The sequence below is a fragment of the Rhinolophus sinicus genome, linkage group LG02 (assembly GCF_036562045.2).
Source record: "Rhinolophus sinicus isolate RSC01 linkage group LG02, ASM3656204v1, whole genome shotgun sequence".
Taxonomy (NCBI): Eukaryota; Metazoa; Chordata; class Mammalia; order Chiroptera; family Rhinolophidae; genus Rhinolophus; species Rhinolophus sinicus.
The window spans coordinates 148025907-148046463 of record NC_133752.1 but is presented as its reverse complement, the minus strand read 5'-3'; the positions used below and the strand labels follow the sequence as shown (position 1 = coordinate 148046463).

The 20557-nt window shown below is 45.3% G+C and overlaps 1 protein-coding gene across 1 annotated transcript; it reads right to left on the bottom strand.

Moving 5' to 3' along the window:
* Window positions 1–5241: 5241 nt before the first annotated feature.
* KRT1 (keratin 1) lies at window positions 5242–11603 on the bottom strand. Its single transcript, XM_019724501.2, has 9 exons — window positions 10993–11603; window positions 9693–9907; window positions 9320–9380; window positions 8802–8897; window positions 7787–7951; window positions 7529–7654; window positions 6732–6952; window positions 6194–6228; window positions 5242–6102 (listed from the first exon to the last, which is right to left on the bottom strand). The coding sequence occupies exons 1-9, from the start codon at window positions 11545–11547 to the stop codon at window positions 5732–5734; spliced, it is 1845 nt and encodes a 614-aa protein (XP_019580060.1). The 5' UTR covers window positions 11548–11603; the 3' UTR covers window positions 5242–5731.
* Between the last annotated feature and the right edge of the window lie 8954 nt (window positions 11604–20557).

Below are 20557 nucleotides of genomic sequence, written 5' to 3'. Positions count from 1 at the left end.
CAATGCAGGTCCCATCGTTGTGTGTAAAGGAGCCTTTGTACCAGCAGAGGACACTCCATACTGTCTAGACACAACTAACAGGGCCCATTGACAGATTGGAAACTGGGCGTGGGCACCAGGGAGGGGTGGGAATAACACTACATGAACCTGAGAAGGTCATAAGTTGTCTAAGACTGTGCAATTTTTCTAATAATGGATTGGCAAGGAGTGACACGTTCGCTCCAGCGGATATGGGAGAGGCAAGCACAGTGACACAGAGCATCCCAAGGCATCTTGGGTATCCACACTTCCAACAAACAACCAAAAATTGCCAACAGCGCCCAAATGTCTCATGGGCATCTTTACCCTCCCTTTCATCTGGCATAAGACTCCAGCCAACTGGCTCCAGGAAGCAACTTTATAGACCCCATCTCTGGCTTCCAACTGTACTCAATGTGTTAGCCATGCCCTCCTCACGAGGGAAGGGGCCTGTGGTGCCACTGCATCCCTTCCACCTACCCAAATCCTGACCATATTTCTAGGCTCTTCTCAACATAGTTACTACAGAAAACTTCCGCTCACACTTGACTTCTTTTCCTGGCTGCCTTTGAAATGTGCTTCCTTCCTGGTTTCCATGACATTGTGCTCTCTCACTTCTCCCATCTTCCGTGACTACTGCTTTATACTCATTACTGATGTCTCTGTCTTTGTCTGGTCCTTAGGCAGAGTGGTCTTGAGATTTTGTTCTTGATTCTTCTCTCTCTCTCTCTCTCTCTCTCTCTCTCTCTCTCTCTCTCTGTCTCAAGAGAATAAGTTCCTTTAATGGTAAATAAAACAGAAACTAATGGAAATAGTTACGCAATTCAGGGGTTCACATAATATACTCTCAGATGGAGATATGGCCTTTCCACAGCCTCTCCTCCTCAGCGCGCACACACACACGAGGACAACTGAAAATATGTGCCTGATATTCTCCCCTGGAGGCTCTAAAAATGTCCCCAGCCACAAAATGTCCCAAAACAGCAGTACTGCCCAATAATCTTTTAAAATTCTGTGGAGACATTTATTGCTTATCTCTGTGATGTGGAGGGCTGTTACTGACATTTGGTGAGCAGTACCCACTGCACAACCTTTGAAAGCTCCACCATTTATTATGGTTCAGCCCAGGACGTTATACTCCACGTCACATCACATATACACGCAAAGTACTTTTGCTCTGTTTTCAGATACACTGAGTTGCTGAGAAATGCAACTACTGTGTACATCGAGGAAAGGCTGTATTTCCTTTTCATGGGGAAGTTTCAGAGGTTTTTACCTTTTTGGAAAATTGTATTGTCAATGGCAAACTTGCTCATTTTATTTAAGTTGCCAGTACAGCATATGTGCATCACCCTGCATTTGTAGCTAATTGAACGCATGGTAATTCAACCTGTCAGTGCAAACATCTGATGCTTCAGTGTGTCTTCTAATACAGTCTTGCCTGAGAACTTACAAAATATATATGATATTATTACTCGTTTTTTCCCTTTTGTGTTTCCTTCATATTGCAGTTAAGGCATCATGTTGATACTTGTAAATTATATGTGATCGTAAGGTGTACCATCTATGTTTTTCTTTTCTTGGCAGCAAAAGGTTATTACTTTAATTTTTGTTATAAAACAGAGGTCAATAAGACTCATACCTTTAGAATTACTGACTTGAAGAAACAATATTCTTTTTCAAAAGAAACTTTCATCAATAACCATAAAGTCCCTGTTAAAATGGACACGTTTTGACAGAACTGGCCAGTTGCATGAGGCTTCCTCCTACTCCCTCCAAGGGACCCCTAGAAAGTCCCCATTCCAATGCAGTCTGTCCTGGGGCTTTGGTTCCTCAAATTCCACACAAACCCACAGGCTTCTGTTCAAGATCATCTTTTGGATTCCCTCTCCTTTGGGCTGGTGAACCCCCCTAAGACTAATGAAGACTCTCTCCCAAGGGAAGGAGTAGGATGGTGGGATGGTGGCATTGAACTAAACTGAGCTCGGATCTGAGAAGCAAGGGTTACAGAAAGAGTTGCTGGATTCTGCCGTTTTCCCAGGGGCACTAGATGATTGTCTTAGGCCTGGAATTGTGCAAGAGGAGGCAGTTAATGTGTGGGGAGAAGGTGGGAAGATTGTTCTTCTCTCGAGTTAGATGAATCCCAGAGCTTTATTGGAGAGATGGCTGTGTAAGAGCCACACTGTTCGGGAAAGAAACTTTGGCCAGTTAGGGAAGGGAGACTGTCCACCAAACTGACAGCTGCAATACTGCAGCCATTCAGAGAAGAAGGTCCCAAAGGGTGCCCCGAGGCTCTATTGGCCAATGAACTGAGGGAAGCATTCTGTCCTTCTAGCTGAGATGCTAGGAGGAAGACACAAGGATCTAGACCCACGGAGAAGAGGTGTGTACAGATAGCCTAAGGTTAGGGAGAAATGCTGATATTGGGTCATAGGCTGTGGCCTATGGGCAGAAGCCACAGCCAGATTCCAAAAGGCTTATCTGCTGAAGACCATGCAATTCAAATCCCAATGGAGCGGAGAGTGAGGTCTGTGGGGCTGGGGCAACCCCTTTCCTTCCCATTGGCCGAGTACAGAGTAGCTTGAGGTTGTAATAAGCCAATAGGTCCCAAAACCCCATCTGAGAACTCCTGACGCGCAAACAATAGTCCAGACTCCACTGAATGCCTACAAGGCCTTTCTTGATTGGATCTAACTCTTCGTACTCATTTCTTGTCACTAACTTCATGTTCCTTCAGATGATCAAATACTTCGTGCAATTTCCCTCTTCCATGTTTTCACCCATATTATCCTTCCTGCAAGAGTGTCCTCCTCTGCCTTAAATGTCCTTGTCTGCCTGACAAACTCCTATTTATCCTCTAAAAGCCTGCCAGGCATCACTTTTAATAATCCTCACATCCATATGTACCATCTCTATGCCTTGTATGTGTTTCTGTCATTGCAAGGGTCGTGTGCATTGTAATGACATGTTTATATACTCCCCGTCACCCAAGTCTCTAAGCTCTTTGAGAACACGACCATGTCACACTCATCATAGTACCCCAATGTTTGATGTTTGGCCTCATCCCTCATCACACACATGGTCTGTGTGCAGGAACTACCTGTTGAACTGAACGGAATTTAGATTTTTCCTTTACTGTCTTTCTAACACTAATGCATTTGGGCACTTGATCTTACTCAGTTTACTTCTACATTGTATACTGACTTACACAGGGTTTATCTTTAGTCCTTGTGACTTACAAGTTTTGATAAGTTTCACTGTAAATTGTACTGGTCTCTGTTTCATGTCTGACCTTACCAAGAAAACAAGATGAAATGTGACTAAAGAAAGTTGTAACCTAATAAAAAATTTAGAAAATATGTGTCAGTGCTAGAATACGTCACTGTTCATTCAACAGTGTCCTAGATGCTATATCTCGTGGCCCCAGAGGTCCGTTCTCCTGTGGAGGAGGCAAACCATCTCCCCCTCAAGGCCACCCAACTCCCATTGTTCTAAATCTGCCTTTAGTGACGACTTCAGTTTTCCAGGTACCTTGATAGCAGGATGGGGAGGCTCTGGTAGTTCAGTCACTGAAACTGTAAATTCCCCCACAAGCTAATACATAGACATTCTGGCACACACGTTCATCTCTCATGTGTTTGATTTAGAAATATCTGTTCTCCAGAGCAGATTCAACTTGAGTGCATTGAGAAAATCAATTTCATGTCCCTACAGAGCTATCACTGGGCCACAGTGACCATATCAAGTTACTTCCCTCCTTGGTGGCCCTGACAGCCAGCCACTGCCTTCTACTTCTTTGTCACTCCCTTTTAATTTCACTTAACTACTTCTATATGCTACATTTATAGTTCACAAAGCACTTTCACGTTCTATATTTTATCTTCTTGATGTCTAGAGGTAAATATTCTCATCCCCATTTCACCTCTAAGAAAACTGAGGCTCAGAAAGGTCAAATGACTTGTCCAAGGATCCACACATGCTGTAAGCTATGGATTATTTTCCTTTCACTGCCCCTTAAATACCACAGTAGATGAAACTCAGAATCAACGTTCCTTGTTCTTTCTATCGACCATCATGTTATCCAGACTCTCACATCAGTCCAAACAGGAAGCAGCTCTGATGAAGGGATGACGGGGAGGAGAAATGGAGCTCACCAAGCTGTGCTTACAGAATACTTGTGGATCTAGACTCTCTAGTCCCCTTGTCTCTGCTTGACACTGGAGCTAGGAATATTTTTCCTAATTGGAAGCTATAAAAACTGACCCTCAGAGAAATTGACTGACTTTTTCATGGTCATAGAACCACTGGGAAGCTAATGTTCATTTGTGCATTAGAGCAAGTACTTAGAGTGGTCTAGAGACTAAGCAGCAATGTTACAACAGCCAGATCATCATCATCATTGTCATCACCATTATCATCAAAATTGATATTTAATGAGGGCTCACTATGTGCTGATCATCTTTTTTAAGTCTCACAATAATTCCCATAAGGAAGGCATTATTATCCCCATTTTAGAGATGGTAAAACTGAGGTGCAGAGAGGTCTGTAACTTGTATATTATCGCAGAGCTAGTAAACGGTACTATGGTAATATCCAAACCCAAGTATATCTGAATCCAAATGTCCATGCTTCTGGCCACCATGCTATCCTGTTGTGCTACGGCACCAGTACAGGCTATATGTCCACAAATGAACTTTAGGAATAACCTTAGGAAATCAAGCAGAGCTTTGGGTAGTGGTCTGAAAGAGAGGGGAAATGGATATACAGCTCTCCATTACCACTCTTGGTTCTTGAACTCCCCAGGCCAAAGTCTATATTCTGGCTGTCGTAGCTGCTGACCCTGCATTACCCACACCCCTCTCATCACTGGCTGTTCCACATGAACAATTACTTTTCCATGCAATACTTTGCCCTCTTCTCAATGTTAAACTCCTCCTTCCCAACCTGATTGCTCACTGCTCTATTAAGAAAGCCTTCTCAGAGGAATAAAACCTGCTACCCTAGTCTCTCCATTTCTCTGTAACATCCACACCCTCTGGGAAAGAGCTTGTTCTGGTGAAATGTTTAAAGCTAACTGCTGCCTGACCAGTCTCCCATCTTCCTCATGGTGATGTGTCCCAACTCCCCCATAGGCCATGTGGCTCAAGGCCTCCCTTCTTTCCCTCCCACAAAGCACCCATCCCGGATAGGCAGTGCCATGAACTAAGAAATTTAAGACTCATAGAGAATTTCAAATGCAGTTTATTGCAGCCACACAAGGAAATGGGAGTTTAAGATCTCTCCTCAAAAGACAGTCAACTTGCTTACACCATATGTACAAAACCAAAGCAGCACAGAGCTTGCTGCAAGAGATAGGATAGTAAGGAGTCCAGAGCAGGTGTGTTCCCTGCATGACAAAGAAGGGGTGGGTCTAACCAACCCTCATCCGGCGGACTTAGGAGGTGCTTTGAAATGTAATGTGTATAGTAGTGATGGCTGAACTGTTTCTGAGGCAAAGCACAAAGCAGGGTCATAGCCAGAGACTGAGCTTGCCACTGACTTAAAATTTTCTTTAGGAAGCAGAGCAGAAAGGAAAGAGCTGGGGAGGTATGATCAACCAATGTAACCAATCATAGCTTTTTTCTTCAGTAAGGCGGGGACAATTGACCTTGGTCTTGCCAAGCATATTTGGGAGTGACAGAGAAAGGGAGCTAACAGTATAGAGAGCACCTCTTTATCTGGTCCCTCGGGAATAGCTGGTGGAAATAAACTTCACGCTGGAACTGCCACCAGAGGTCTTGGTGCCCCCATAGCTGGATCCCTGGCCTCCAGCGGAGTCCCAGCTGCCTCCGGAGCTCCCGCCGCCGCCAGTACCCCTGCCGCCAGAGCTGCCGCCGCCCCCTCCAGAACCTCCTCTGTGTCCCCCACTGCTGCCTCCGGCGCCGCCATAGCTGCCGCCGCCGCCACCTCCGGAGCCGTAGCTGCCGCCTCCAGAACCGTAACTGCCACCTCCGGAGCCGTAGCTACCCCCGCCGCCGCCGGAGCGGTAACCCCCGCCTCCTCGGCCACCACCTCCACTGATGCTGGAATGGCTGGTGCTCACAGCTGCAAAGGAACACTCAGTTATCTTCAACCCAGCTCCCTTTCCAACCCAGCAAAACCTGCACAGGCCCCAGAAAAATCAGCTTGTACTTACACACACTCACGTTGGGGGCACACTCTCCTGACATCCTGTGGGAGAAGGAATAACAAATCCCTCATCATTGTCCAGCTTTGCAAACCTCTTCCCCAAGCCCTCTCAGCCCTCCCAAAGCTCCCTGTCTGGGTCTTTTCCTTGATTGGAAATCTAATCCAGTCCCCTCTCGCCTCCAAATCTCTAGTATGTTTTTCACAAACAGGGAGACATCGCCATAGAAGTTAGACAAGTGTTGCAGCTAGTGGCGGGTTTCCTTTAAAGGCACTGACTTTAGGCCATATGACATCTGAGCAGCCCAGATGAAGAATACATTTCTCCACTCAAAGCACTTCATAAAGACGCTACAGCCCTCAAAAGAGACGAATGTGTGACCCTGGCTCCCAAAGTGAAACTGAGCCTTTCTCCCCCGCACCATCTACCTTTCCTTTCCCCACACCCAGGACGAGCAGCAGTCACATGTTTGCATCTTCAACAGCGGTCAGCTTCAAGGGAGGAAGAACATAAGATGGGGCCCAACTGTCCAGGGTCCCTTTTTCACCTGCTTTCCTCTCCTTCCAGCAGCTTCCTGTAGGTGGCAATTTCCACGTCCAAGGCCAGCTTGACGTTCATGAGCTCCTGGTAGTCACGCAGCAGCCGGGCCATGTCCTCCTTGGCCTTCTGCAGGGCGTCCTCCAGCTCATTCAGCTTGCCCTGGGCGTCTTTGAGGGCATTTTCACCACGTTGTTCAGCATCACTGATGGATTGCTGCAGCCCAGATATCTGAGAAAGGAGAACCCAGCACATTACACACGCTCCGATCACCTAATCCCACCTTGGCCTTCTTATATCAAATTGATCTCTTCAACCCTGTGAGGCCTGTACTCTGGGTCCAACAGAACCACGACAGCTTAAGTCATCTCCTATATTCTCCTGCCTCCAGATACCGTAGCATATCACCATGTTGACTTCCTTAAACACCCTTAAAAGTGATGCAGCAGCCTCTCTTGGTCATGAGTTGAGGTTCCTCTACCCCTTGACATTCTTCTAACTGTGTACCCTGAAACCTTCTGGCGGCCTTTCTTCTCATTCACCATCGCGTAAGTCTCACTTTGGGTCATGGGCTAGGTCACTCATGACCATCACTTCTATTTCTCTACTAGGTCATTTTCACAAGTTTCCTTAAAGAGAGCCCTCAGTGATGGCTGAATTCTGGAAATCAGTATAGTCACCAAAAGAACTAGAAATAATACAGTAACCTTGATGTGAACTGCAAGATTCAAAATCAGAAAAATACCCTCCAATTAATTACCTGTGGGTCCCCTTTTCCCCAATCCAGTAGCAGGTGGAAGCAAGTACCTGTTTCTTGACACTGTCAATTTCAGATCTAAGTCTCTGGATCATCCGATTCAGCTCTGAAATCTCCATCTTTGAATTTTTCAAATTGTCCCCATGTTGGCCAGCAGTGACCTGGAGCTCTTCATACTAAAGATGGTGGATCAAGTCAGTTAGATGTGGCAGAGTACACTATGGCTCACGCACACAAATATAAGAGAAAACGCAGGATAGCAAGACAAGACATTTCAGGAAACCTGGCCAGACATTCAGTCCATTCACCTTGCTGTGGTACAGGGCCTCAGCCTCAGCCTTGCTCCTCTGGGCGATCTCCTCATACTGGGCCTTGACCTCGGCGATGATGCTGTCCAGGTCCAGGGAGCGGTTGTTGTCCATGGACAGGACGACATTGGTGTCACTGATATGAGTCTGCATCTGAGACAGCTCCTACAAGACATAATAGTTCAGTGACTCTTGTAGTGTTAACACAAAAAACACCTTAGACAGAGGGAAGGGTCTCAAGATGGAAGGTATAACTGTTGGTGGGAATGCAGACTGGCACAGCTGTTATGGAAGGCAGTGTGGAGGTTCCTCAAAAAATTACGAATAGAATTACCATATGACCCAGCAATCCCTCTCCTGGGTATCTACCAAAAAATCTGAAAACATTTATACGTAAAGACACGTGTGCTCCAATGTTCATTGCAGCTTTATTTACGGTGGCCAAGACATGGAAACAACTAAAATGTCCTTCGATAGATGAATAGATAAAGAAGTTGTGGTATATATACATAATGGAATACTATTCGGCAGTAAGAAAAGATGATATAGGAACATTTGTGACAACATGGATGGATCTTGAGAGTATAATGCTAAGCGAAATAAGTCAGACAGAAAAAGCAAAGAACCATATGATTTCACTGATATGTGGTATATAAACCAAAAACAGCAAAAGAACAAGACAAACCAATGAGAAACAAAAACTCATAGACACAGACAATAATTTAGTGGTTACCAGAGGGTAAAGGGGGTGGGGGGTGGGAGATGAGGATAAGGGGGATCAAATATGTGGTGATGGAAGGAGAACTGACTCTGGGTTTTGAACACACAATGGGATTTATAGATGATGTAATACAGAATTGTACACCTGAAATCTATGTAATTTTACTAACAATTGTCACCCTAATAAATTTTTTTAAAAAAGATGGAAGGTATAGCTCTATTCTTCTGGATAGTGGTGGGTTCAGGCTTAAAAGCTCTCCATTTGGGTAAACGTGGTTGAAATTAGAGGACTTACCACTTGGTAGAGCATTGTAAAGAACTCAATTTCTTGACGCAAGTTGTCAACTCTGGCCTGAAGGTCCACCTTGGTCATATAAGCAGTATCCACATCCTAGAGGAACAATAGACATCATGAAGCCATAGTCTTTCCAGGGCAAGTCCCTCTCACCAGCTGTGAGGGGATCTTCCACATAGAAAAGCTGTTTGGGGCCTTCTCTACTCCTTTGTATCACAGGTGGATCATCATCCCTAAATCGCCCCACCCCTAGGATCACAATCACGAAGGAGTTTGCCTGATTTGCTGAGAACTTGCCTCCCCACTTACTACATGAAGTGCTGAGGGATCTGGAGAAGTAGATGCCTGGATAAGTCCAGGTTCATGCTCATGTGGGGGAGGCGGGGAAACTCGACTTCAGCTACTCATCAGGCCCACTTCCTGGTTCTCCACATCTTGACTTCTTTCTGCTTAGTACTTGGACACCTTCTTCTATTGTTTATTTCAGATGTGAGGTCCATCCTACAGAATTTGCTCACCTTTTTGATGGTCACAAATTCATTCTCTGCATTAGTCCGTTTGTTGATCTCTTCTTCATATCTGCAAGGAAATCAGAAGTGAACTCAGAGAAGGTGAGCCCTGAAGTTCTGCTTTCTAGACTAAAATTGGCACTGCCTATCACTGCTTTTGTATTATAAGCCTGGGACATCTTAGCCACCCCTTTCTTTGGAGCAATAAAAACCATTAAGCCCTTTCGAGCTTCTGAAAAGATGAAGATATCTGAAAAGGCCAAATTGATCTGCCTCTAACCTAAGACAAGACACTGTTGCATACTGTTCATTGTCTTCGCTTGTCACAGTCTGGAAATATTTTAGAACGAAAGTCAAGAATTGCCCAGTCAGTTTTCCTTACCTGTTCCGGTAGTCTTCCACCAGGTCTTGCATGTTCTTCAATTCCGTATCCATCCGAGATCGGTCACTCGTCAGTTGGTCCATTCTCTTTCTAAGATTATTGATATATGACTCAAAGTAGGGCTCTAAGCTGTGGGTCCTAGTGGAGGTGTCCACCTGCTGCAGCAGCTCCCATTTCGTTTGTAGCACCTGGTTCTGCTGCTCCAGGAACCGCACCTAAGAACACAAGACCCTATAACTCACTGGTGCAGAAGTGGAGTCCTATGGCCACTGAGCACCAAGGGCTACCGCACAGCAAGGCCATACTTGACTTAGAAAAGAACTTCAATTCCTGTTTTCCTGGCCATGACAAACAGAAAAAATAGGAAAAAGAGGATCGAGTTCGTATGATCTTCATTGTAAAACCCAACTCACTGTTCATTCAGTGAAGCGTTCATTTCCCTGAGAATGGCAGTTAAAGTACTATTTCAGTTGGAACTTTAGAAGGGAATAGCTGCACAAAAACCAAATAGCAAAACACACGTAAAAAAAAAATTACTGCAATTACACTTTGAAACAGGTACATGATGCTTAAGAGATTTGCCTTCCGAATTTTTTTTAGGTAGGTTGCCGTAAAAATTTGTTTGCATTCCCTGAGCATGCACACAGTTCAAAAGTATATGGGGGAAATCCAAAACTGGATTCCAAATCTATTACGGATAACTTGAGTTGGCATTATTGATGATTAATCAAAAAGTGAAAAATGGTTTACATGTTTTTCCAGAGCAGATACTTGGAAGTATAAGTATAAAAATATCTTGACCCTGATCTGGTACCAGTGTAAAATTTCTCAGAGGGCCGACTTCCCCGTCTGACAGCAAAAGATGTTTGGCACTGACTACATACTTCCTATGACAATGTCCGTTGCACTCTGTTTACACTCAACAACTTTTTTATAGTTAGGAAGACTTTTCCAGGGCTCTCATTTGCACCCTCCAGGGTTGAGTTAGCCTCTTTTCTGTTATCTTCATTCAACATATGTGAGTCCCAATTCAGTTCAAGGGCTGAATTAAAAAACACATTAAGGCGATGTCAAATTCACACACGTTTATGTAGCCCACAGACCCTTTTGTCAGAGAGAGTTGTCATTAGCATCATTCACAAGCATACTTCTAACATATCTCCTAGAAGACAATTTCACAAAATACCTTTTAATCATCTAAACACAGAAAGTTGTGGCTCAAACCCACACATGTCTTGTCTGCGCCCATCCCAAATGGACCAAGAACAGCTCTTCCGGTGCACTGAGCTGATACACTCACCTTGTCAATGAAGGAGGCAAATTGGTTGTTGAGTGACTTGATTTGCTCCCTTTCTTGAGACTTTACTTTTTGGATCTCAGGGTCAATTTCGACATTGAGGGGTTGCAGGAGGCTCTGGTTGATGGTGACTTGCTGTATGCCACCAGGGGGGCAGACAGGCCCAAAACCACCCCCAAAACCACCTCCACCAAAACCACCTCCACTGCCAAAGCCACCACCAAAACCACCACTGCCAAAACCACCCCCAAAGCCAAAACTGCCACCTCCAAAGCCACTGCCACCATAACCACCACCAAAACCACTACGTCTACCTCCTCCAGCCACACTGATGGAGATACTTTTACTGCCACCAAGGTTAACAAGACTTCGACTTCCAAAGCCGCCACCAGCTCCCCCACCACCACATCCTCCACCTGAAAATCTCCCGCCACCTCCTCCACTGCGGCGCACAGAGCAGCTATTGGCCCTGCGCTGGAAGCTGACCACCCCGGCAGACCCAGAGCTGAAGCCTCCTCCACTCCGGTACCCAGACCTGGAACTAAAGTGGCGACTCATGCTGACTTAGAGAGAGTAGGAACAAAGTGAGAAAAGAAAGGAGCAAACACTCCTCTACCCCAAGCACAGAGACTTCCCCTTATATACAGGGAGTGATTGGGCTTGGTCCTCGAGTCAGCGGGATGCAGTGCCACTCAAAGGTTTGACTTGCCTGCAGCCATACAAGAATTTTACGAGCCTCGACAATACAATACAATAAACACAACACACCTCACTCCCAGAATGGCTCTCAAAATTGCTGTGCATGCAAGATTTCTCTTGTAGTTATCACTTTATCAGACAAAATCTCTCTTCAAGTGCTTGCAACTTTGGGAAAATAGGACCCTACATCTGCCACCTGGTACTTCTTGACAGGATTTCATAACCTCCTGTCACAAAGCTATGCAAGTTTCCATTCTTGCCTTGCCCTACTGAGACATTCTGTCCTCGGGCACGGCAGGTACAGTTCCCCATACTTGAATCTCAGAAGGCGCTCTCTCACCCATTTCTGAGATCTGCCCTCCAAACCCCAGAGCTTACCACATGATGTCTCCTGACACAAAGTCAGAGCTTAAATAAGTGAACAATCAAAATAAATCATTTTTATTCAATGTTAGCTTTATAAGTACACTGCCTTAATATTAAAGGAGGAGAAGCTATCATCCATCAAACAGGAGGAATGGGCAGGTGAGCTGGAAGGGCCAGAAGGGAAAGACGTGTCCTTTTCTAAGTGTTCCAGTGATTCCTCTTCCTCAAAGAGACACCAGCCATAGAAAACAGGTGCAAACAAAGGCATGACAAGCATACAAAGCAGTGAGATGAGCAAATAGAAGCTATTTCATACATTTTGTAAAGCAAAGGGGTGGAGGTACAACTTGACAGGTGGCTCAAGTGTCACCCTAGACTATGTGGAAAGATAAATGTAGGTTTAGAAGGGAGTCTGGGAAGCCTGATCGGAGAATCTTAAGTTGTTTCTGGACAATAGTTGTGGCAGTAGTAGTAGTAGTAATAATAGCTAACATGTAACAAAATAAAACCTGACTGTAGGAGGGGTGTAAATTATGGGGTCTAACTATCATGTTGCTTTGTACACCTGAAACTAATAAAAAAGTCAAAAAACAAAAAACAAAACTGACCACGTACCAGGCACTGTTCTACACATTCTATACATATTAACTTGATTTTCACAACTTTGAGATTGGTGCTATTATGCTACCCGTCTTTAAAATGAGGATACTGAGGCACAGAGGTTGACTAGCCTGCCCAAGTTTACCTAGATGGTAGGTGGCATGGCTGAGATTTGAACCGAGGATGCCGAGCTACAGTGTGCAAGATCCTAGCCAGCGTGTTGTGTGACAGCACAGCAACTGAATTCAGGGTGTGCTGCCCACTGTGTGTAAAGCCAGACAACATGGGAAGCTGTCCCACTTCAGAGAGCTGCAGGAGGCCCATTTTATCCTTTTGCACCCTTGGCTCCAGATACATGCTTGGAAAACATTTCTTCAATTCACTCTGAGAAGGGGAGATTGGAGGCGCAGAGTTCACAGGGAGATTGAGCTTCCATCCAGGTGCAATAGTACCCCGCATGCAGTGTGATGGGCCAGGAAATCCCAGAAGCCTTCCTGGAGAGCAGCATTTGATCAATCTTAATGGGAAGTAGTGGCATTGAGATTGGAACGACCTGAACCCCACACAGACTTTCATTCTGAGGCTTCTTAGAAGTCTGGCATGCTCCCCACACTTGCATATGAATACAGAATTGAAGATTCAGTGTGGAGAAGCCAGTGCCAATTTCAGCTCGCTCTAAGCAATTCTAAGCAGTGAATCATAGACCCGTATGGGTGGTCTCCACTGTGGAATACAAGATATACAGGCAAAAAGGAATCTGTGAAGACTGTCTGGTCCTGTTGCCCTATGGTTCTGAACCAAGACAGCTGAGTGTCAGGCCTCTCCAGCCACTGAGACTTGCCCCTCCTCTTCTCCCCCAGTTTTTGCCCTACACCCTCCTCCAGAAAGTGCCCCTCACCTCTCCACTGCTGCCTCTCCTTCCCTACCATCTCCATGGCACTGTTGTCTGAAACTGTCCTAACAGCATCCTTGGGCTGCTAAGCCACCTATGTCTATGGGAATGAGTAATCCAGATCTTGTTCCTGAGTAGGAACAATGGGACTACCTGGGATAGTCTTGGCGTGGTAATGACTGTTGCCTAATTGTCTTCTCACAGGCAATCCAAATTATTTCAGTTCAGCACACTCCCTCATGAGCCGTATCACACTGCGCAATTGATTCCTTCTAGCATTTTGGAGGGGTGTGCATATGTGTATGTATGCATGTGTGTATTCATCCTCTCACCGCTGCCAGCCAACAACAAATCTTTGCAGTGATTCATGCTTCCATCCTCAAACTAAGAAACCAACAGAGAGAAAAATCAAAGAGGTGAACGGTCAGGTAACCGACAGAAATTTGCAGAGCTATATGACTTCTAGCTGCTACCATGAGGAGAAAAAGACACCGGAACTAGGAAGAACGAGAAGACATAAAAATCACTACTGGCTTGTATTTGCATAGCTCACCTCACCAAGAACACACACAAATACTGTCCCTACAAGACCCCTGAGACTAGACAGTGGGGCTATTTTTAATCCATTTTACAAAACAGAAGACTGAGGATCAGAGAGATGAAATGACTGGCTTAGACATTAGAGCTGGGACAAGAACCTGAGTTTTCTGGTTTCGATTCAAGTGTTCTTCCTCCTAAACTGGAGAAGAGGGTCAAGAACAAGCCACTGGAACTGGCTCTCATAAATGAGGGCACAGAGAATCACAGCATATTCCCGTCTACAGGAACTCAAAGGTCCTCACCATCGGACCTACCTATCGAAGGAGAGAGGAGCCAGATCCAAAGAAGCCAAAAACATGTCTCCAAGTCATGCAATCGATGCCTGGGGAATCTTCCAATTTCTGAACCAAATTCCTATTCTCTTTCCACTGCTTACTTTTGAGGCACCCCAATCGGGCTGGAAACTGCCCTGCTGCCAGTTAACCAAGCTCATCATTTTCTGTGTCGCCAGGGTTGTGGAGGGTGTGTGGTGACATTAAAGTGGGAGAAAGGTGTGAACCACACACTCATTCCTGGCTTGTTTGTGTACTTACTCCGAAGTTATAAAATAAAGGCAAAATGAAAATAAAAACGAAATGAAAGAGGAAAGAGGCATTACTATCTGCAGAAAACAACCAGGTGCGAGGAGCTACCTCTCATTTAAACATCACAAAAAGTCCACAAAACGGTAGTTATTAGCCTCATTTTAAAGGAAAGACAACTTAGGTTCACAGATACGTGCCCAACTCCCTCAGGTGGTAAGTGACAAGCCAAGTTTATCAGACGCCGGGTACATGCCTGCCTTCGTCCCACAGGCCCCCCCTTGTCAACAGCCTGCATCACCTACAGCTTTCCTGATCACCTTCTCATCGAGCCTTACACCTTGACTTTTCCCCTCCCATGCTTTGCTGAGGGAGACGCTTCAGTCCTCTTCTGCCCCTTTTCTCTGTTCCTCTCCGTCTTCCAAACCCACTTTTCTCTTCTCTTCTCTGAAAGACCTTCTAGTTGCCTTGGCTACTCTCTTCAAACTCCTATCTATAGTCTAGCTCTGGAGCCACCTAAAGGTTCAATTCCTGAGCATTTGGGTCTGGATCTGGTTTTGGTCCATCAGGCCTTGAGGGCAAATGCCAACATCTCCTCTGCTCCCCGGGGCACTGGATAGGCTGGCTCTTCCAGGGAGTTTTCTTCGATTAACACTACTCAGCTGTTCCGTTGGTTTCTTTTTCTAAACTCAAGTTGCTACCAGATTCAAGTGTGTATTTATATACCAATGGGCTCATTTTCGTATGTGTGTGTGTATGTGTGTGGGCACAAGTGTGTGTGTTTTCTGGTCCCTCAATTGCTCCGTAAGCCTTTTAAAAGCAAGTCCTCTGTATCCTTGGGTGCCCTCCCAGCACCCCCGCTTTCCCCAGCCTCCCACATAGTCCCCTGCACTTCAGGGGTACCCCCATCAGTGCTGGATAACAGAAAGCCAGAGTACCTCCCACCCCAAGGACAGACACACACACACACCCCAGAACTGGTCGTGGAGATGGGGCTGTCAGAGGCAGGCCACGGCAGGGACAGGTGTGGTGGTTTTGAGAACTTTTGGGGGGATGGGACTAAGGAAAAAGTTGAAGAGACGCAAGCAGTGACAAGCCACCCAGCCCTGTGGGACTCCACCAGGAACGTGGGAGAAGGAAATTTCAGGGGACTGGGGAAAGCTGAAACCTGGGAGGCATAAAGGAGAATCAAACAATGGGGAGGCGGGGTGAGATGTTGAAAGCTGGCAGCCAGCGGAGGAGGGGCCAAGGCTTCTTATACAGGAGGCACAGGTACAGAACGAGGGGCAGCTTGTTCAGGGTAGACAGCAAAGAAGGAAGCGCCCAGGAGCCACTCACTAGTAGTGCTGAGCAGAGTACAGCCCGGAAAGGAGGAAGCACGCAGGAGAAGGAGGTGCATGTTGTCTTACTTTGAGGCATGGAGTCATCCAGATGGGGCCCCACTCCTGACAGCAAATTTGTAGCTGTGCGACCGTAAGCAGGTCATTTGCCCTCTCTGAGCCTAGGTTTCCTCGTCTGTGAAATAAGGACTGAATCTACCTTACAGGAAAATTGAAGTGCGGTGGATAATAGGTAGAGGGAGGAGGAGGGATTCTCTCTCACCCTTGTACTTAGACGGACGCAGAAAATGATCTAACTATTAGGTAAAGCTTTCGAACAAGCCCCTGGTGCACTGGACACAGTGGAAAGACCCAGAAAGAAAATTTAGGTTCTTGAAAAGAGGACAACTTTTAGGAGAAGGCCTTCAGGGGACCATAAATCTGTACTAGGGAAACCAGGGGCCCATCGCATACAGGAAGGCTTGCTGAGCACACCTGAAGCAGAAGAAAGTGAGGCTAGACTCGGAATTACGCCCACTGTGGAATGCCTGCTCGGCAGGGTGGGGATGACCCCCAGGGCTAAGCACACTGGGACAGGTATGGAAGCTGGGCCACACACTCTGAGTCCTTCATAAGCCCATCAGGCCTGGCACTGGGACATTCAGAACTGACCCTCCATGCTGGAGAACCTGCCAACGTCCCAAGTGCCGAGCTCAGCCTTGTAACAGAACATTGATCAACCCAAAGACATTCAGTACCCTGCACTGATCAGGAAACTGATAAAACCAGGGCAACAGAGCCAACAAAATCACGGGGGCTATACTGAGCTGGGAGAGAGACTGTCGAAGCACACAGCTCATAATTTGAAGACACATCCTGGGCCACTTGGCTGGGAATTGAGTGTGAGGCATCGGTCTTGAGAGATTTCCTTAAACCAAGGACTCCCCAGCCCAGAAACGCACCTTGTCCTAGGTCAGACAGAGTTGGAATTTTATGAAGTCAATGGTTGTTCCTCCTGTTCACCATGTTCCCAGATTGAAATCTATGTAGATGAGAAGCTGGTGGAATTAAATTTAGATTCCCAGAGTACTCCGCCCTGCGGTGGCTCTAAGAGGGAGGAGCAGCTGGCAAACTACCCTGGGAATCCTGCTGCCCTGAGTGCTGTTCCTGCTTCCCCTCTGTTGATTAATGGATGGGCCTGCTTCGTTCTCCCTCTGAGTATCTGCCTTGTGGGAATAGCATTGACCAGAAGCAGGGAGAGAGTGCTCCATGATCCCTAGAAGGACCACAGAGCCCCCACATATGGTCTCCCTAGCCCTCTCTCAGGGCCAGTGAGAATCATATGAGATAATGCATGTAGGAGCATTTTGTATATGGTAAAGGGCTAGGGAATTGCTCATTGTTCCCAATGGAATTGCTTCTTACCTGTAACAGGAATAGTGTTTATCCCAGGAAACCTCTCCTGGTATCGTTCAGTGCTAGCCCCCATTGCTCAGGCCCAGAATATCACATCACGACTTCTCATTTAGACTCCAAGATCCTCCTTGATTAACTCCCTCTCCTTGGCCTTCGTTTCTCACACCCCTACTCTGTGGAATCTCTGTTCCAATATTCCTAGAACTCAGACATATGACTATGACTGAGACGGTGAAGGCTTCTGAAGAGAAAAGACCGGTCCATGTTTTCTGAGACAACCCTAATTCCTGTGCAGAAGGAGAAAGATGGGAAAGTTGACCTCAGGTTGGCCTTGACCTTGTGTTTTATCCCAGAGCCAACGTGGATTCCCTAAGAACATCCTACACACAGGCATGTACAGGGATAATCAAATCATACCCTGTAATAGTTCTAGTGGTGCCAGAAAACTTGGGTTCATTTTACAGTCCAAGCTAGAGCCCTTGGTCTCTCTATGACTTGATCCTTCCCTGGCATCTGATTTTAATTTTCCCAAATATAAAATAGAGACTAGAATTCCTTTTTTCTCAGGCTCCATCACATGAATTCTTAAGACAGCAAAGACATGAAGTGTTGCCATACGCATATCCCCACCCATGTTTCGTGTCCTCTCTCAACCTTTGCCAAGTGATTAGCCAACCTCTTCTTGAAATGTGTTAACTCCCCACATGGCCTCTCCTATCTCAGGATTAATAAAAAGGTGCTTCTTATATTGAGACAAATCTGCTGCAGTTCCAACCTGTCCCTGTGGATCATCAGCTAAGCTGAACCCCGTCTCTGCTAGGGAAACTCTTCAGATCTTTGCAGTTAGCCATCACGTCTCCCCCGAGACTTCTCCCCTCCAGGGCCTTCCACTGTCCTCACGTGGCCGGGATTCTCATTCACCACCACCACCGCCCTGGCCACTGTCCTCTGAATGGGCTCTTATTTAGAAATCCTCAGAGTGGTCTGATTGCAAAAGAGCCAAAGCAAGCTCTGCACACTACTCTCTTCCTGGTCCCCATGCATAGCCCCAGCAGCCACCACACCCTATTGGTTCTCATGTGTTGTCACTGTCAGCTGAACACTCTAAATTATCATGTTTACACCCTCTGCTGTTTACCCCTGTCTTCCTGTCCTGGTCCTCATGCTCTTGCTCTTTGATTTCAAAGTGTAAGAACTGCTTATCTGTCTGCCCCCTCTCTCCTTCCCGTCAGGCAGCCCCTCATCGACCTTTCCCTTTCCCAGCCCCTCCCCCCACAGGCCTGCTGCCAAGACAAGTGAGGGGGCAGGAACTTCTCAGCGAGAACGGAGGGGTGTGCCTGAGAACACAATGCCTTATCCATACGAGCTGTAGTCACATTTGAGTGATGCTCATATCCAAGATCTATCTGTATTCCTTCAGGGCATGAGAAAGTAGGTCACATCTTTTTTATCTTGTTATTAGTTTCAGGTGGATAAAAACAACATAATGACTAGACATTTACACCCTCGCAAAGGAATAACCCCAACAAGTCTACTGCCCACCTGACACTCACTGTGCACAGCTATTACAATACCATTGACTATATTCCCTGTGCTGTACTTTATTTCTGTGACTATATATCTTTTTAAATTATAGTTGGCATTCAATTCCATTTTATATTAGTTGCAGGTGTGCAGCACAGTGGTTAGGCATTTATAGAATTTATGAAGGGATCCACCCATAAGTCTAGTACCCACCTGGCACTACACATAGTTTTTACAACATTATTGACTATATTCCCCTTGCTGTATTTCACATCCCCATGACTATTTTATGACTACCAGTTTGTACTTCCTAATCCCTTCACCTTCTCACCCACCCCCGTCCCATCTAGCAACCATCAGTTTGTTCACTGTATCTATGAATTTATTTCTGTTTTGTTTGTTCCTTTATTCTGTTTTTTAGATTCCACATATAAGTGAGATCATGTGTTTTTTTTCCTTTCTCAGTCTGACTATTTCACTTAGCATAATATCTCATCCATGTTGTCGCAAATGGTAAGGTTTCGTTCTTACTTGTGGCAAAGTAATACTCCATTGTATATATGTACCACAATCTCTTTATCCAATCTTCTACCGATGGGTATTTCGGTTGTTTCCATATTTTGGCTATTGTGAATAGCGCTGCAGTAAACGTTGGGGTGCATATATCTTTTCTAATTAGTGTTTTGGATTTCTTTGGGTAAGTACCCAGGAATGGAATTGCTGGGTCATTCAGTAGTTCTATTTTTAATTTTTTGAGGAACCGCCATAATGTTTTCCGTAGTGGCTGCACCAATTTGCAATCCCACCAACAGTGCCCCGTGTTTCCCTTTTCTCCACATCCTCACCACACTTGTTGTTTGTTGATTTATTGATGATAGCCTTTCTGACAGGAGTGAGGTGGTATTTTATTATGGTTTTTATTTGCGTTTCTCTGATGATTAGTGACATTGAGCATCTTTTCATATGTCTATTGTTCATCTGTATGTGTTCTTTGGAGAAATGTCTCTTCAGGTGTTCTGCCCATTTTTTAATTGGATTGTGTGATTTTTTGGTGTTGAGTTGTATGAATTTTTTTATAAATTTTTTGCTATTAACCCCTTATCAGATGTATCATTGGCAAATATCTTCTCCCATTCAGTAGGATGTCTTTTCATTTTGTTGATGGTTTCCTGTGCTATGCAAAAACTTTTTAGTTTGTTGTAGTCCGTTTGTTTATTTTTTCTTTTGTTTCCTTTGCCCGAGAAGATATATCAGTAAAAATATTACTAAGGGTAATGTATGAGAGTTTACTGCCTATGTTTTCTTCTAGGAGTTTTGTCATTTCAGGTTTTACATTTAAGTTTTTAATCCATTTTGTGTTTATTCTTGTATATGGAGTAATAAGAGGGTCCAGTTTCATTTTTTGCATGTATCTGTCCAGTTTTCCCAGCACCATTTATTGAATAGACTAGCTTTACCCCAACATAAGTTCTTGTTTTCTTTGTCATAGACTAAATGACCATATAGGCATGGATTTATTTCTGGACTCTCCATTCTGTTCCATTGATCCATGTGTCTGTTTTTATGCCAGTACCATGCTGTTTTGATTACTATGGTCTTATAGTATAATTTGATATCAGGAAGCGTGATAC

Excerpts from the sequence above, each read along its gene's own strand:
- KRT1 (XM_019724501.2), bottom strand. The coding sequence starts at position 11,547 with ATGAGTCGCCACTTTAGTTCCAGGTCTGGGTACCGGAGTGGAGGAGGC. Across the intron at positions 9,908-10,992 it reads TTGCCTCCTTCATTGACAAG|GTGCGGTTCCTGGAGCAGCA; the intron begins GTGAGTGTATCA and ends TTGTGTTCTTAG. Across the intron at positions 6,229-6,731 it reads CTGGAAGGAGAGGAAAGCAG|GATGTCAGGAGAGTGTGCCC; the intron begins GTGAAAAAGGGA and ends CTTCTCCCACAG.